The sequence below is a fragment of the Arachis ipaensis genome, chromosome B4 (genome assembly GCF_059453495.1).
Source record: "Arachis ipaensis isolate K30076 ecotype BB chromosome B4, ASM5945349v1, whole genome shotgun sequence".
Lineage (NCBI taxonomy): Eukaryota > Viridiplantae > Streptophyta > Magnoliopsida > Fabales > Fabaceae > Arachis > Arachis ipaensis.
This window is the reverse complement of record NC_142439.1, coordinates 138,053,763-138,071,510: the sequence shown is the minus strand read 5'-3', so window position 1 is coordinate 138,071,510 and position 17,748 is coordinate 138,053,763. Positions and strand designations below refer to the sequence as shown.

Genomic DNA, 17,748 nt, shown 5'->3' with positions numbered 1-17,748 from the left:
ACGGACCGGCAACAGAAACTGATGCAGCAGTGTAGGCAGATGGTGGGGTACCTCCCAAAGCAAAATGGTCAGCAACTGATGTCGTAGAAGGCTCGTTTAGATCAACATCTAAAGGTGCCTGTGTGCCGGAGGTCTGACCACGCCTCCGGGCCGACACGTCCTCCTGCATGATGGCAGTAATCTCGTCTAAAAAGTGTGAACCCCCAAAGTCCGCATCAAGCGTATCTGAGGCAAGGAAGTCTGCCCACTGTGATCCCGAACTAACCCATGGGGTACTCTCCTGCAGAGTCTGGTCATGGGCGGGTACACCAACGAAGTAATCTCCAAGAGGCCCCGACCCAAGTCCAGCGTCACCAGTATCAGCCCCATCACCCATACCTGACCCATACCACTCACCTCCCTGTCCACCACCATGGCCACTAACACCAGCAACTGCAACAGCTCCTGCACCATCCCTGCCAACCGGCCCATGCTGATCGTCATCATGGTCGTCCCCCGCACAACGAGGGTGGTCCACTGCAGCACGCCCTCTCCGTCTCGCTCCCTGGTCTCGTCGTCCGCCTCCAGCGGGACCGGCATCGTCATCCTCCTCCATAGCCTGATCAAGCCACCTCCAATCACGCTAGCTCCGTCGTGTCCTCACACGAGCTCTCCTCTCAACCCGACGCCTGTCTGACACGTCCTCAACACGATCCATGTCAGGAACTCGCTCAGCACCCCGCTGTGATGCAGCAACCGGAATAGGAACGGCTCTCAGATCCCCCAAAGACATCTCCGGAGACAAGAACCTCTTCCCATGCTGACTCCACCACTCCAGGAACTCATGCGACGGTCCAGGGTCGGCAACAACATCAAACCTCAGCACGGTCTCCGCACGGGACTCCCAATGGAGATGCCATTGCTGCAAGTGGTACGGGAACCATCGATCGCCGCCTCTGCCATCCTTCGACATCAGAAAGTCGATGTTCAGGGCGGGATGTGGTCGGGACTGGACCCCGCCGAACTGTGGAAGAACCCTATCGACCTGATGCCACTCTATGACGGCAAAGTATATCAGTGACGTCACAGACCGCCACAAAGCCATATGTCAAGGCTCTAAAGCCTCTGGATGCACAACCTGAAGTACGTCGGGGCTGTTATACGGCATCCAGATAAACTGCACAGAGAAACTCAACATTGTCATGGCAACTCCTGGACGCAATTCATAAAGTGTGGTTAATTAAAGCAACTTAGTAAGTTGCGTACTCACCTTCCTGTCCTGTAACCTGTCTATCCTCAGCCTCCACATCTGCACTCTAGGACCCTTCTCGCTAGCAGAAGGGTTGTAACCTGACCACCTGTATCTCACATGGGTCATATGGCTAATTAAATGTCTGAGAGATTTTTAATAGAGTATTAATAAACATGGAGCTATGTATATTAAATTGAAGTAGAGAAGGCTAAATAGAGTACCTCGAGGCCAATGGCCAGCTGAACGTCTCATACCCTGCAGGCCTAAACCGGGGAAATCGCCAGAAGATCCAAGACTAAAGTAGCTGTAGTGGGCCCACTAACTTGACCACATGTCTGTTCGCCACTCGACACATGTACCGGTACAACCATGCCAGTGCTGCAGACCCCCAACTGTAGGTACCCATCTCCTCAAGCCTGGCTACGTAGGGAATCCATCTGATGTGAATGCGGTTGCCGCTCTTGTCGGCAAACAGCTGCGTACCCAACAACATCATGATGTACGCACGGGCATATCGCCGCACAGTCTCCGAACGGCATATGAAACGTGTGCATCTCCGGACGCCATCGCTCGACAAAGGCACTAACAAGGGCCTCATCTAACCGGAACCATCTGTCGTTCAGCCTGGCAAGATGGTATAATCCGGCCATCTGCAAGTAAGGAACGTATCTGTCATCGAGTCGCATGCCCTGCTGCCGCTGCATGCTCCTGATGCATCACTGTGGCTGCGCATTACATGCACCACATTGTTAGAACCAGCTTCACAACCAATGACAAAAATACCCCAGACGATAAATTATCAACAAAACATCATACCAAAATAAAACCGCATAAAAATTCATTAACGAGAACCACATACAAAACAACTACCATAAACCACACAACTAAACCACTAACATGAAACAGTTAAACTTAAACCATTAATATAAAATAGCTAACATAAAACAACTAACACAAACCACTAACATAAAACGACTAACATAAACCGCCAACATAAAACAACTAACCTAAACCACTAACATAAAACAACTAACGTAAACCACTAACATAAAACAGCTAACATAAAACAACTAACATAAACCACTAACTAAAAACAACTAACATAAACCACCAACTAAACCACCAACATAAAACAACCAGCATAAACCGCTAACATAAAACAGGTAACATAAAATAACTAACATAAACCACTAACATAAACCACCAACTAAACCACCATCTAACCCGCATGCAAAACCTCTCTACTAAACCACTAGCAATACCACTACGATTAACCGCTAACATAAACCGCCACTAAAATCGCATGCAAAACCACTAACTCAGATATACCGCTAGCACGAAGTTTTTTATGTACTAACCTCATCGTTGATGACCCCGACTATATGAGCAACTCCGTCCAACCGATATAACCTTGCCGGATCGTCCCCCATCGGCTGAGTATTCTGTTCAGGTCTTTGTCGGATCGAATCTGGGTCGTTTTCTCTAGGATTTGGTGGGGTAGGGAAGAGGAACAATAGTTCGAATAAGGCTGATTCGAACTCCTTATATAGCCAAATAATGAGTAATTCGAACCAGGTTGGTTCGAATTACTGTTGGAGCCAAATATTGAGTAATTCGAACCAGGGTGGTTCGAATTACTTGGTACGCATTAACATGGATAATTCGAACTAGGCTGGTTCGAATTATGAGCATATGGAGTTCGAATCACCTTGGTTCGAATTATGTTCAACTCTTTCTTTGTAATTCGAACTGCCCTGGTTCGATTTATTGCTAAATGCAGTTCGAACCAGCCTAGTTCGAATTACATTAAAATACGGTTTGGCTCATTGCTGAAACGATTTTCATTTTGGCTGATATACGTAAATATGAAGTGATGTTGGCTTATTAGCGTTTTTTGCCCTTTTATTTTCTATGCATTTGAATTTCAAGTGTGATGTATATAAATAATGTTTGATAAAGTATTTATGTTTATGAATTTCAAAATTACTAAATGTTCCAAGTTCTAAAATAATAATAAAATTTTTAGTATATGATACTATGTACAGTATTTCTTAGAAAAATAATTAGGAAAATAATTTTATGCACATATACTTCTACTCATTCTTTATTATTATTATTTGTCTTTGAAAAAAAATGGCAAGGATATATAGTGAAGATGTTTGACTTGCGGATAATGCAAGTTCGCATACTATTCTTAAAAGTGATATATATTTTACCCATCTTGTGTCAAAAGAAGAATATGTTAATACTATTATTGGCTCAGGCAATGTGATAGAAGGCTCGGAAAAAGCTATAATTTTGTTTTCTGGAGAAACAAAATTTACAATAAATAATGCACTATTATCTACTAAGTCTCTAAGAAACTTATTGAGTTTCAAATATATTCGCCGAAATGGATGTCATATTGAAACAATGAATGAGGGAAATCATGAGTACTTATGTATCACAACTCATGATTTAAATAAAAAGGTTATATTAGAAAAATGACCCTCAGTTTCATCTGGGTTGTATTATACCAAGATTAGTGCAATTGAATCACATGCCATTGTAAACCATAAGTTTACTAGCCCAAATGAATTCATAACTTGGCATGATCGATTGGGTCATCCGAGAACAACCATGATGCAGAGAGTTATTGAAAACTCCCATGGACATTCACTAAAGAACCAGAAGATTCTTAAATCTAGTGAATTTTGTTGTGATGCATGTTTTCAGGAAAAGTTAATTTTAAAGCCATCACCAGTAAAGATTAGATTTGAGTTCCTTTAATTCCTAGAAAGGATTCAAGGCGATATAGTGGACCTATTCATCCACCATGTGGATCTTTTAGATATTTTATAGTCCTAAGAGTCGCATCTTCGAGATGGTCACATGTGTGCTTATTGTCTTCTCGCAACCTGGCGTTTGTGAGATTACTTGCTGAAATTATTCGATTAAAAGTACAGTTTCCAGAAAATTCTATCAAAGCAATTCGTCTTGATAATGCTGGTGAATTTACTTCCCAAGTCTTTGATGCTTATTGTATGGCTAGTGGAATAAGTATTGAACATCTAGTAGCTCATGTTCACACATAAAATGGGTTAGCAGAATCACTTATTAAACGCCTCCAATTAAATGCTTGACCCTTACTTATGAGAACAAATCTCCCAACCTCGGCTTGGGGGCATGCTATTTTACATGCCGCAGCACTTATTCGTTTGAGGCCAACAAGTTACCATCAGTTCTCTCCTATGCATTTAGCTTTTGGCCAGCAGCCAAAATATTTTCCATTTAAGAATATTTAGGTGTGTGCTATATGTTCCCATTGGACTACCTTCTCGCACCAAAATGGGACGCCAAAGAAAATTGGGGATATATGTTGGATATGATTCTCCTTCTATAGTGATGTATCTTGAGATACAAACTGAAAATGTATTTAAAGCCCGATTTACAGATTGTCATTTTGATGAATCAAAATTTTTAACATTAGGGGGGAGAGAATAAGCTTCTTGAGAAGGAACTTAGTTGGAATGCATCATCCTTGATGCATTTAGATCTTCGATCAGGGTAATGTAAACTAGAAGTTCAAAAGATCGCACATTTGCAAAGAATAGCTAATGAATTGCCTGATGCATTTTCTGATACAAAGAGGATAACCAAATCCTATATACCAGCTAAAAATTTCCCAATTCGAATATATGTGCCAGTTGAACAAGTGGCCATTGAAACAAATTCACGCCAGAAGTGTGGTAGATCTGTCGTTCCAAAGACAAAAATCCTTGAAAAAAGAAAAGAGATAAGTACTATTCTTGTTGAAAAAGACATAGTAAAGACACCTGCAGTTGTCTAAAATTCTAATATAGTTTTAACGCCAGAAGATGTTCAGATACCTAAAAATTCTAAAAATGATGAGATTTCGATAAATTATGTCTTTACAGGAGAAAAATGGGACCGAAATAAGACAATTGTCAATGAAATATTTGTATATAATGTAGCATTAAATATCATGAATGAAAGTAAGGATCTTGAGCCAAGAACAGTTGAAAATGTCGACAAAGGAATAATTAGCCAAAATGGGAAGAAGCTATGAAAGCTGAGCTAGATTCACTTGCAAAACGTGAAGTCTTTGGACCTGTAGTCCATACACCAGAAGATGTAAAACTTGTTGGATACAGGTGGGTATTTGTGAGAAAACAAAATGAGAAAAATGAAGTTGTACGCTACAAAGCTTGACTTGTGGCACAAGGTATTTCACAAAGGCCCGGTATAGATTATGAAAAAATATATTCCCCTGTAGTGGATGCAATAATATTGCACTATTTGGTCAGTTTATCCGCATATCATAAACTACATATATATTTAATGAATGTAGTAACAACCTATTTATACGGATCATTAGATCGTGATATCTATATGAAAGTCCCTGAAGGACTAAAGATATCTAAACCATCTAATGAATATTCGCAAGGGTTATACTCAGTCAAATTGCAAAGATCTTTATATGGTCTGAAGCAATCTGGACAAATGTGGTATAATCGTCTTACTGAGTATCTGGCCAAAAAAGGATTTAAGAATGATGATATCTGCCCATGTGTTTTCATAAAGAAATCTGCATCTGGATTCATTATAATTGCTGTGTACGTTAATGTTTTAAATATCATTGGAACTCTTGAAGAGATTCCAACAATTATAAAAACTCTAAAAGAAGAGCTTGAGATGAAAGATCTTGAAAAGACTAAATTTTGTCTTCGCTTGCAGATCGAGCATACAAAAAATGGGATCTTTATTCATCAAATAACATAGACGGAAAAGATCTTGAAGAGATTTTATATGGATAAGTCGCATCCATTAAGTATCCCGGTGATCATAAGATCTTTGGATGTGGAAAAGGATCAATTCCGTCCTAAAGAAGAAAATGAAGATATTCTTGGTCCTGAAATACCATATCTTAGTGTCATTGGAGCGCTAATGTATCTTGCTAATAATACATGACCTGACATATCATTTGCGGTGAATTTACTAGCAAGGTATAGTTCCTTTCCAACTAGAAGACATTGGAATGGAATCAAACAAATTTTTTGATATCTTCATGGAACAGTTGATATGAAATTATTTTATCCCTATGGATCCATGTCACAACTAGTTGGCTATGCAAATGCAGGATACTTGTCTGATCCACACAAAGGGATATCTCAAATAGGATACTTGTTCACATATGGTGGTACAGCTATATCATGGAGGTCCACGAAACAGGCAATAGCAGCGACATCCTCTAATCATGCTGAAATACTAGCGATGCATGAAGCTAGTCGCGAGTGTTTTTGTCTCAGGAGTTTGATCTAATATATTCTGTCATCATGTGGACTGATTGATTATAAGATAGCTCCAGCTGTTCTGTTTGAAGATAATACAGCATGCATTGCTCAACTTAAGGGTGGATACATCAAAGGTGATAGAACAAAGCATATTTCTCCCAAATTCTTCTTCACTTATGATCTTCAAAATCAAGGAACCATTGATGTCCAACAGATCCGCTCAAGTGATAATTTGGCAGACTTATTTACAAAGTCACTCCTAAAATCCTCCTTTGAAAGATTGGTACATCAGATTGGGATGCGCCGATTCCAAGATATTAAATAATGCCGACAAGAAGGGGAGACTGTACTCTTTTTCCCTTGGTTAGGTTTTTGTCCCTAATGGATTTTTCTTGACAAGGTTTTTAATGAGGCAGTCCCCATCACAAAGGATATTGTACTCTTTTTCCCTTGGTCAGGTTTTTGTCCCTAATGGATTTTTCTTGACAAGGTTTTTAATGAGATAGTTTCCATCACAAAGGATATTGTACTTTTTTTTCCTTTACTAAAATTTTTTTCCCATTTCATTTTTCTTTAGAAAGTTTTAATGAGGCATAATCCTAAATGGATATTCAAGGGGGAGTGTTATGATAAATATGAATGTCCATTCCTCCAATCGAACCATTTTGGGCAGTAAAAAAACTTAATAGTAGACGGTGTAAAAAGTTCCAAGGTTGGACTGCGCATTTATGAAGCTATGAAAAGAGAATATTTCTACATGTATAAATAGATAAGGTGTGACCCGTGAATTACACACAATCAATAAAATTCTCTATCTCTCTTTTATACTAAAACACTCTTCTCTCTCCTTTTTATATACGCTGCTATATATATAATTTCTATTATATTGAGATATTAATTATGGTAAATATTAATACTAGAGTCTTTTACCTCTACTTCTTTATTTTATATTTATCCTTATTTATTTATTTTACAACACCTAGCACTAATTATTTTCTGTTTACCATATTTTTAGTTTAAAAAAATATTATTCTTACACTAAAATCAGCTACTAGTATATTTGTATATAAATACATTTATGATTTAATTTTTTTAACGTGTATTTATATCCTAATATGTATTTTATATTAATGGTTAATTTTAATATATAACGTAACATAGTCGTTTTAGTTACTATAGTATCATTCATTTTTCTTCAAAAATGATCTCTTTATGTGTGTGTTATATCTATAGCTTTCAATCATTTCGAGCATCTAGACTCTTTTTGACGCTGAATTAACAAATGAAGTGCTGGACTATCTCTAAGTTAGATTCGTTCTACGACCCAAATTAGTCCCACCCTTTTATAATCCTAATTTATCCTCATTTGCGATCTTTATTGCATTCTTCTTTTCATTATTTTCATTATTATCCTTGATATCTGGTACCTAACATAGTATCAGAGCAAAACTTCGATCCAGAAACAGATTCACCAAAAACCACATCTTCTAAGAACCTCCACCATAACCAACAATCTTTTCCTTCTCACAAATAATACTTAAGAATTTCATACCAATTGGTGACAATTTTGATGAAGCAAGCTTTTTCACTTGAGAAAAACTTGCTTTATTCACAATAGGAGCTAATGATATTGAGGATCACCTCGAAAAAGAGTTGGTCCCATCAATGTATGATTCTAAAGCAAATCATGCATCCAACACAACTTTAAAGAACTACAAACAGTGAAAACAACGTGATAATCTTCTCACTATATGGCTCCTTCAATTCATGGATGAATCTTTTAAAACAAAAATGATTGATTGTAAATTTGCTTATCAGATGTGGGAAAGAATTCAAGAGCACTTTGCAAATTTTTCGAAGATTAAATCAAGCAATTGAGGACAGAATTGAAAAGCATCAAGAAAGAAGGAAGTTCAATTGGTGAGTATCTCAAGAAAATTAAAAAAAAAATGATTCTTTGGCTACTATGGGTCATCATTTAACACTTGATGAGCACTTTGAAGCCATTATTAAGGGTTTGAATGAAGAATATACAATATATATACATCTCAATGATGTCAAAATTAGACTTTATGAGTGTAACACTGTTTTTATCAGAATGTCACGCTTCCAGTTGCATCACTTTGATAGCGAGGATATTACGACGACTTCTATATACTTAATGATAAAATAGGAGCCTTTAACTCGAAATTGTATCACTGTTTTCTTTGAAAAATTGAAAACTTTTTTTCTTTTTATAAACATGCATATATAAACAAATTCAATCACAATCTTCATATATCTACACACACACACACACACACACAAAAGACTTCTTATATATACAAGTAACTTACAAATATACTAAACATACATATCATTACAAATCACAATTCCTATCCCTCTTACAAAAATATATAACAACACGAGAAAAAACTATAACTAAGATATATATAACACAATCAAATGCGCAGAAAAAATTTCTTAAACTCTTCGTTTGTCTTGAAAAGAGAAATCTGTACGGGGTGAGAACCTAACCACACGGTCTCACCAGAGAAGTTCTTAAATTGTTATAAGAGGATACATATAAAGAAATGAAGGGATTTCAAATGTAAATGATTATCGCTCATCCTACGAATCTTTTTAAACCATAACATAATCAAGTACGACCTCTGGCCCAATACAAAATTAAATCACGGCCTCCGCCCCAACATATAATCAATCAACACTTGGTCTCAGAATCATCAATCCATCACCAAAACTCAGTCTCAAAATAGAATCAATCACATGCAACAAACAATGCAAAGCAAACACAATTAGAGAGTAGTCACAGCAAACACCACAATTAACAGTTAGACAAAATTCATCAGATAGACAAACCAAAATACTTAAGCACACCCAAACACTAGCAGCCAAATGTAATATAATGCATGCCTATCCTACTGGCCGTGAGCTCACTTATCGGTTAAAGTGTCAGAACCCGACACATTTGGTAGTTAATCCGGATATTGTCTTGGTTGTGCATCCCTAGGATGAATATAAATGAAGGATAGTGCCTTTCCACCTTCTCCTGGAGGTATTACGAAGGAGTGTGCCTTTTTACCTTGCAACCAGAGAGAGATGTGGGGGAATTAATACGAAGGAGAGTGTCTTTCCACCTTCTCCACATCCGCACCACAATAAGAGAGAGAATCCTTCATCCTTAACTTGCCAATCAATAATCATTATCGATTTCAAACATGTAAGCGGGATAAAATCACCATCCTTGCCAAATTGGTCATTCAGGCCACAATCAGACATAATCATTTACTTTAATCAATCATACTCATAATCATAATCAAACCATTTCTCTTTTATAAAACTCATTTTCACTTAACCAAAATTCTCAAACTAACTTCAAAACCATTTCAAGTCTAAACCTCTTTCAAAAGACTCAAAAATTGTCCAACTCACAAATTACAATCTTAATTGAAATATCATAACCATTTATTCTTAAAACTAATCACTCAATTACCTTAAATTAGGATTTATTAAATTAAACCACATGGCAAAGTCTTTAGACTTTAGGGGGGAGACAACCAATATCATTTTCTTACTATTCAATTTAGTCTAAACTTATAAAAATTTTGGCAGGACATTCCCTAAAATTAGGACTTTACCACCCTTCAATCAAGAGTTCCCTCCAAACATCTCTCAAAACTTTCTCAAACATTTCTAATATCAAACCATTTTCAAATATCAAATCACTTCCAATCTCAAACCATTTTCAATATCAAATCATTTCAATATCAAATTATTTTCAATATCAAATCAATTTTGATATCAAATCATTTTCAATAAATAAAGAAAACCAATTCAACAAAGTTAACCAACAAACCAGAATACCCAGCCTTTAATAACACAGCTCTACGACAGCAGCGATGACTGGCGCAGTGGCAACAACAAGACGTAGCTCCTCCCTTCCTTTCCTCGGCAACGGCGACGCGCAAAGGAATCTTCCTCTCTCGCACGCTTCTACTCAACGGCATCCCTCTCTCTCCTTTTCGTCAGCGTCGGCAGCTTGGCAGTGGCAGCGGTGGGGCTTCGGCGGCGATGGAGCTTCGACGATGGCAAGGCGTCTTCCCAACCGTTGCAAACTCTTTTCCTCCCCAACCTTATCGCTGAATGCTTAGATAGGCTGAAAATGGAAGTTTTTGTATGCAACGTGAAGAGTTGTGGGTAACTCGTGACTGGTTCTTGTGGTGTGCTACTCGAACATAAATCGTGACAGGGTGCTGGGGTTATAGTTGACACATAAATCGTGGGGGTTACAACTTACACATAAATTATGGCAAAATCTTTTGTTTTTGCCTGAAACCATGTAAATTCTCCCAACATGGGACGATTTACATACAATTAATAAAGTTGGTCACCTTGAAACGATTTATGTGTTATTCCTAAGAAGTCATTCATGTATAAATCGTTATGGGGTGTAGTGGTTAATATATTATATAAACCACATTCCCTTAGCACGATTTATATATTATTAGGATTAAGGTATTCACGTTTCAAAAATTATTTTAGGGGATTTGAGTAATTTTGGAACCTGTTTAATTTATTTAAGTAAAAAAGCCACAAGAAGAAGCATTGAACATGTCAATTTTTTTAAAAAAAGAAGAAGAATGCAATAGAGATCATTAATAGAGGTGAATTAGGGTTACGAAGTAGAAGAATTAATTTGGGTCATAAAATGAAAGGGTCCTGAAATTAAAATAGTGCCTGGTCAATCTGAGATATTAGTATAATAAATTTTAGATTTGAGAAACTAAAATGGTGAATGTCATGAATATGAGAGACCACTTTAGAAATTTAATCTATTTCTTTACTATATGTAAGCATTTAACACTAGACAAATAGTTGAAATTTAGAGTATTATTCTAGTTAAGGGGTATTAATGGATTGGATTCAATTCACATATTTGTGGTGTTTATTCGAATCCGATAAAAAAATTGCATATATGATCAGATTCGCAAGACTATAGGAGCGGATCTGATCAGCACACTAATAGAATCGGATTGTGGATTTCATATAGATATCCGCATATCTGCAGATCCGTAAAAAAATAAATAAATGAGTAATTTTTTTATGTTTTATTTCAATTAATAATGATAATATATTTTGTATTATTTTATTTTTATTATTTAAAAAATATATTTAATAATATTTTAAGAATAAAAATATTTAAAAAAGTAAAAAGAATTTTATTAATATTTTTAATAAAAATAAAATTTTTAAAATATTTTTATGTTTTACGGATATACACAATATATCCAATTTGACCTTTGAAACTAAAAAATACAAATATTAGATTCGATAATTTTAGTGTGGAATAGATTAAAATTTTGGCCTTATTCAATCGGATTCACTCCGCATATATCCTTAATCTTATTTATACATGAGCTTACTAATATAGGTCCAATTCACATTCTAAATAAGGAATGACCGAATGAGTAATTTTTAAAATGGGACTTTCTCCGGTTGACCCAATAGTAAAACATCTAATCCGTATGGGTTAATCTATGCATGTTGGACCCACTTGCATATGGCTTTCCTACACGGTAACGGAAGCAAGCTAAATGCTTCTTCCTAATATTTTGGTATCACCATAAACCAACTCAAACATATGGTAACTTCCCACTTAATAAGGAGATAATCATCCATGATCTTCAAAAATCATTTTAAAAAAATAACTAAGTCTCATTTTTTGTATTTTTTTCAATTCATTCTCATCTAAGTCTGTTAAAATTTTTACTAATTTAAGTATTAGAATTCCTTGTAAATATTCTTACCACTGTCTAAGACATCGAAATTCCTACCGTCGCAAAAAGACAAGTTAAAATCTTTAACCCAAGGCATTTGTATCTCACATTCAGGTGCATTTATACCTCACATTCTGGCCCAAAAACACACATCAGTTAATGTCTTTTAAAAAAAATTGTTTATTTATTTATTTTTATCAAGAGTAAATGCTTCAATAAAGAAGTATAAATATGTCCGAACACAATACAACAGCTTTCACTTTCATAGTTTCATTCTCAAATTTGCGAACATAAATACATTCTTTTTAGCATCGCATGGAATGCATTAGGATTCTAGTCTTCTACAGCGTTTATTTTTCTTATCTATCTCGTCTTTCTTTTTTTTTTTTTTGAAAGAAAGAAAGAACTCAACATTTATGGTGGAGCAAAAGACACAAATCATAAAAGACAAATAACTCTTATGTTATCTCTGGTATAGCTATCGACCATATGAGTTATTTTTTATACCACTCTGTAGCACATGAAAACGATTGATCTACACACTCTACAACTCCTGTTGTCTTGCTCTGAAATATGACTTCATTCCGTCGTAGCCAAATAATCCATATTACTGAGAAGAGCCCAACTAGCCAAAACTTGCGTTGCTCGCTTCTCATCGGCATAACTCGCCAACTCTCAAAGTGGTCTTTCAAAGTACCGGGAGCAGTCCACTCTTGTCCAAATGCCGATATCCATGCACACCACACCTGCCAAGAGTGCTCACACGTAACAAATAAGTGTTGTATGTTTTCAACACCTTTTTTACACAACACGCACACATTATCATTCTGTTGTAGGATTCCCAGTCTACTTAGCCGATCCTTTGTGTTGACCCTGCCTATCAATACAAACCCTCGATCCGCGTGGGACTAAACCTTTCCAAATTTCCTTCGTGAAAGTATAGCTCACAAGCTCCTCACAACCTTGTTTTTCTTTTAACTAGTTATACAAACCAAACCAATAATTAAAACGGTAAAACTAAAGATTTAAAATTTTAAAAGTTGAATCAAAATTCAACTGAATATAATAATAATATTTATGTATAAAATATATATGTATTTTTAAAAAATAATTTTTTATATTTTATTATTTTAAACCAATTAACCATTAAAAAACTAAACCAATTCGATTGATTAAACAATTGTTTAACTGATTTTTAAATTTTTTTTACTAGTACCAATTCTGGCCCTAATTAGTTCAATGACCGATTTGCAGTTAACGATACCAATTTCTGATCCCTAATCGGGTTCTTAGAACGCTGGTTTTAACTTTGCCCTTCCAATTAAACTCCCAATTGATATACCTATGCAATTATTCTAACTCCTATGATTGTATCATTGACCTTATAATACTTATTACACTTTCTTATAGACTAATCGTAGTGTTTATGTGCCATGAAAAGAATTTACATTTTGCGAATATTGATAATAATAATAACTATGATACTAAAATAAGTATGTATATATCTTCCATTAAGTTTGAACCAACTTTCAACAACTGAAACATGTTACCAAATGTGCAGACTACATTGTTCACTCTTATGAATAAAATTACTGGGATCCAATCCTTATGAAATAAGCTCTTGTTTGGTTCAAAAGTTCAAGCAATGTGTGGCGTGAGAAGCCTCTTTTCTGAAAATAATTGGCTGCATTCTTGTATTGTGTGTGTGTGTGTGTTTTTTTGAGAAAATAAAAATGGAAGGAACATAGAAACATAGCAACAACACAACCAAAATAAAAAGAGAAAGAAAGAAAAGATAAGAAGAAAAAAGACCGTTTCTTTAGCAGTACTCTGAAAAACCTAAAACTTTGAGTTGGAGCATGTAAAAATGAACCATGACACTACTAGAAAATCTACCATTTCATGGGCAAAGGAAAAGGGTTTCAAATCCCGGCACACAACTAAAACGATGCCAGTCGGGGCTTCTGCAAGTTCTCGTCTGTATACAGCAATCGCCGCTTCTTCGAACCGTATCCTTGATACTGGTAGATGATACTGTAAAGGCACTGCCTCAGGCTTACAATGTCAAACCTATCTATAAAGGTTAAATCCCCGTTCCTCGATTTCGCACCCGCAAATCGTTGGTACTCCTCAAACACAGAAGATAGGCACCAATTCTGCAATTTTCTCAAGCAGCCAACAAGGCAACCTGTTCTATGCTGCAAGACAGAAAAGAAGGATCAATCAGAATGACAAAAGCAATAAGTAACAATAATCATGAGATGATAAATTTGCACATTGATACAATACCTTTCCTCGTTTGCAATGAATCAAAACTGGGTGATTTCTCACATCTGAAACCATAAAAATGCAAAGGAGTTTAAATATCCAATAATCATAGAAGCATCATGCACAAGGGCATGCATAAAATAAAAGCTGCATCTCAAAGTTGAATGAGATGGTTTTAGTTCAATACCAATTAAAACTTTCAGGGCCTCCATAATAGAATCCCTGAGAATAGGTAAAGAAACATCCTGAAACCATGAGGGCGTATCAGATCAGGAAGATAAAACATTGAGTAAATAATACATATGATTCAAATTAGATGAGCATACATCAAACTATGCTTCCTAGTTCAATGAAATAATAAAAGTGAAGGCAGGGTTTCATAGAAAATATGCAAACCCAGTGCAGTTATTGAGTGATAAAATATTCATATGGCACCAACATCCAGATTTTAAGCCCAAGACACGATGAGTAGTGAAAAAGAACAATGTTTCAACAAAATCACTTTCCAATCCAAGATTCACATAACCAAATTCAATCACAAGGGACAGGGAACAAAAGATCATCAAATAACCCTGATTTGAAACCATTACTAACCCCAACAACTAGTCAACTATTAACAAGAAACACATGAATACATTACAATACAGAGTGAAAACCATACCGTCTTCCCCTCGATTCCAAATTGAAAGAGCCGAATGTTCTGCGATCGAAGAAACTCCAGATTTTCTTCCGGATAGGGCTCTGGACACAAGTATCTGCACCAATTTGCAATCCTCATAAATTCCAAGTCAAGCATTTAATACCAACAATAACACCAAGAATAAAACAATAATGAGAACAACAATCCAAGAACAGAAGCAGCAATGATAAATACCCAAGATAACATACTCTGTAAAAAATCACATTTTTTCCTCGCTGTTGCAATTTTCCTCTTGAAAAAAATATGGTGTATTGAGTTTTGAGTGTGAAAAAAATACATAAATAAATAGGAGAAGAAGAAAGAAAACCCAACAAATTGGGATTTTAAAAAAAAATTACATTACATCCAAAAGATGAAAAATTTGAAGCACCAAAAGAACATAGAGCTAACTCTTAAAATTGAATTTCAAAAACGATCTCCAGATTGTGAAACGCGAAGAATTCAGATAAACCTTAATCCCCAATGCCAAAATCCCAGTTTTCATAATTACAAAAAAAAAAATAAAATTAAATGCAAAAGGGGAGTGGGGAATAAAAGTATAAAACTGACATGACGGATCGAAGGTTTAGGGTTTGGAGAAAAGGGAAATTGGAAGGAGTGGGGAAACTGGATCGGAAAATGCAGTCCTCCACCATTGAGAAATTCGGCGGCGGGACCAAAACGGCGGCGTCCTCGTCTACGTTATCAACCTCAACTATCAATCCCATTCTAACTAAAACCAAAAAAAGAAGACTTTTTCGTTTTTTCCCAAAAGAATTGAAATTCTCTCTCCTTTCTCTGTTTCTCTCTCTAAAATCGGAGATACCAGTGAATCAACATGGAATTGAATTGGAAGAGAGGAAGGTGTTAGGATTCTAAATCCTAAATCTTTGAATCTTTGAACGAATTTTGATGCATGGTTGTTCCTTATGGATTGGGATTCTAATGAGTTATTAGGTATTTAAAGAGAGAGGGAAAGACGGAATCGAAACGACGGCGTTTTAGAGAATTGGGTGGGATTCCGAAACGGCGGTACAACTAAATTGCTGTTGGCGAAGGTCCCTCACAGCGCCAAAAATGCAGAGAATGTCGCTTTTTTTTTTTTTAATTTCCTATTTATTAATTCTTGTGAGGTGGCTTCTAGAACTAATCTTTTTTCTATTAATTACTAAATTAATAAATAAAAAAATTTTTAGTTAGGGTTGAGTTTGGAATTGGTGTTCTTTTTAAAAAAATTATTTATCTTTTAATTTTTGAAAACTAATATTAATTATGCTTGGTTAGAGTCACCAAAAAAAATTATGCTTGGTTAAACTATGATGTATGAGGGTGGCATGAAACAACACGTATATTAGCAAAGAAATAACAAGAAAATAGTTCACAACTTCACATATGAAACAAAGATTTAATTCTTATTAAGTGTAAAAACAATTTGTAAAGAAAATTAATGATATTGCAACAAAACTAATAAATAGATATTAAAAATAAAATCTTAAATTAATCAGCATGTATTTTTATATAAATATATAAATTATATAACTTATTTTTAATATATATTTTACATTTTAATATATATATATATATATATATATATATATATATATATACGTGACTAATTTTTATTATATACATCATATTAATTTTTAAATTTATTATTTATAAATTTATCTAAATATATGAATTTTCTTAAACAATAATATAAAATTATTTATATTATTAGTATTTTAGAATTAACTCATAAAACAATTGATAAGAAATTAGATATATTAAATTTTTATCTTATTTTTATTTGTTATTTTATTTTTTTTTAAATACAATTTATTATGCTTATATTTTTTTAAGTCTGTTATGTTGATCTTTTTTTAATAGAATCATCTAAAAATTCTGTTTGTTTTAACTTATTTTTAAATTTAAAATTAATTTAGTATAAATAAATAGCATTATTTTTTATATCAAAAACAACAATACAATAATAAAATTTTTTTCTTTTCTTTTTTTATTCTTTTATGGTTTTATTAGATATACATATTTAAAAAAATATATTTTTTTCTGAAATATAATTACTTTAATTTATCAGCTTTGAATTAAGTAATTTACTGACTAATTCTTACTTGATTCAGGAAAAGTATATTATTGGGAAAGAAAGTTAGGTTAATTTTTATTTAAACAATAATAAATTAATAATGATAACGATGATGAGGGTTCAGAATTATATATAGCACGTCATTGATGATTTCATCGGTAACTAGTGTAACCTTTTTTTTCATCGAATTATTGCCAACTGCCATTAGTGATATATATTAAATTATTAATATAACTCCGTTAAATAACTAACAAAGGGTGTCAATTAGAAATCTATTTTTTGAAATTTTTTAAATAAGATATGAATTTAAATTATTATAAAAAATATTTAAAATTTAATAAAAAAATTTAAATTTAAAAAATTTAAAATTAAATAATAACATATATCTAAAATTATTGTAAAATTATTTTTAAAAA

At 34.5% G+C, this 17,748-nt stretch overlaps 1 protein-coding gene and 1 pseudogene across 1 annotated transcript; both read right to left on the bottom strand.

Moving 5' to 3' along the window:
• Positions 1–186: 186 nt before the first annotated feature.
• LOC148569412 (uncharacterized) lies at positions 187–1,147 on the bottom strand (annotated as a pseudogene).
• Positions 1,148–13,786: 12,639 nt separating this feature from the next.
• LOC107635141 (inositol diphosphatase DSP3) lies at positions 13,787–16,340 on the bottom strand. The gene is made up of 5 exons (XM_016338519.3): positions 15,820–16,340; positions 15,232–15,325; positions 14,758–14,815; positions 14,592–14,635; positions 13,787–14,500 (listed from the first exon to the last, which is right to left on the bottom strand). Exons 1-5 carry the CDS (start codon positions 15,975–15,977, stop codon positions 14,243–14,245), a joined length of 612 nt encoding a protein of 203 aa, XP_016194005.1. The 5' UTR covers positions 15,978–16,340; the 3' UTR covers positions 13,787–14,242.
• Between the last annotated feature and the right edge of the window lie 1,408 nt (positions 16,341–17,748).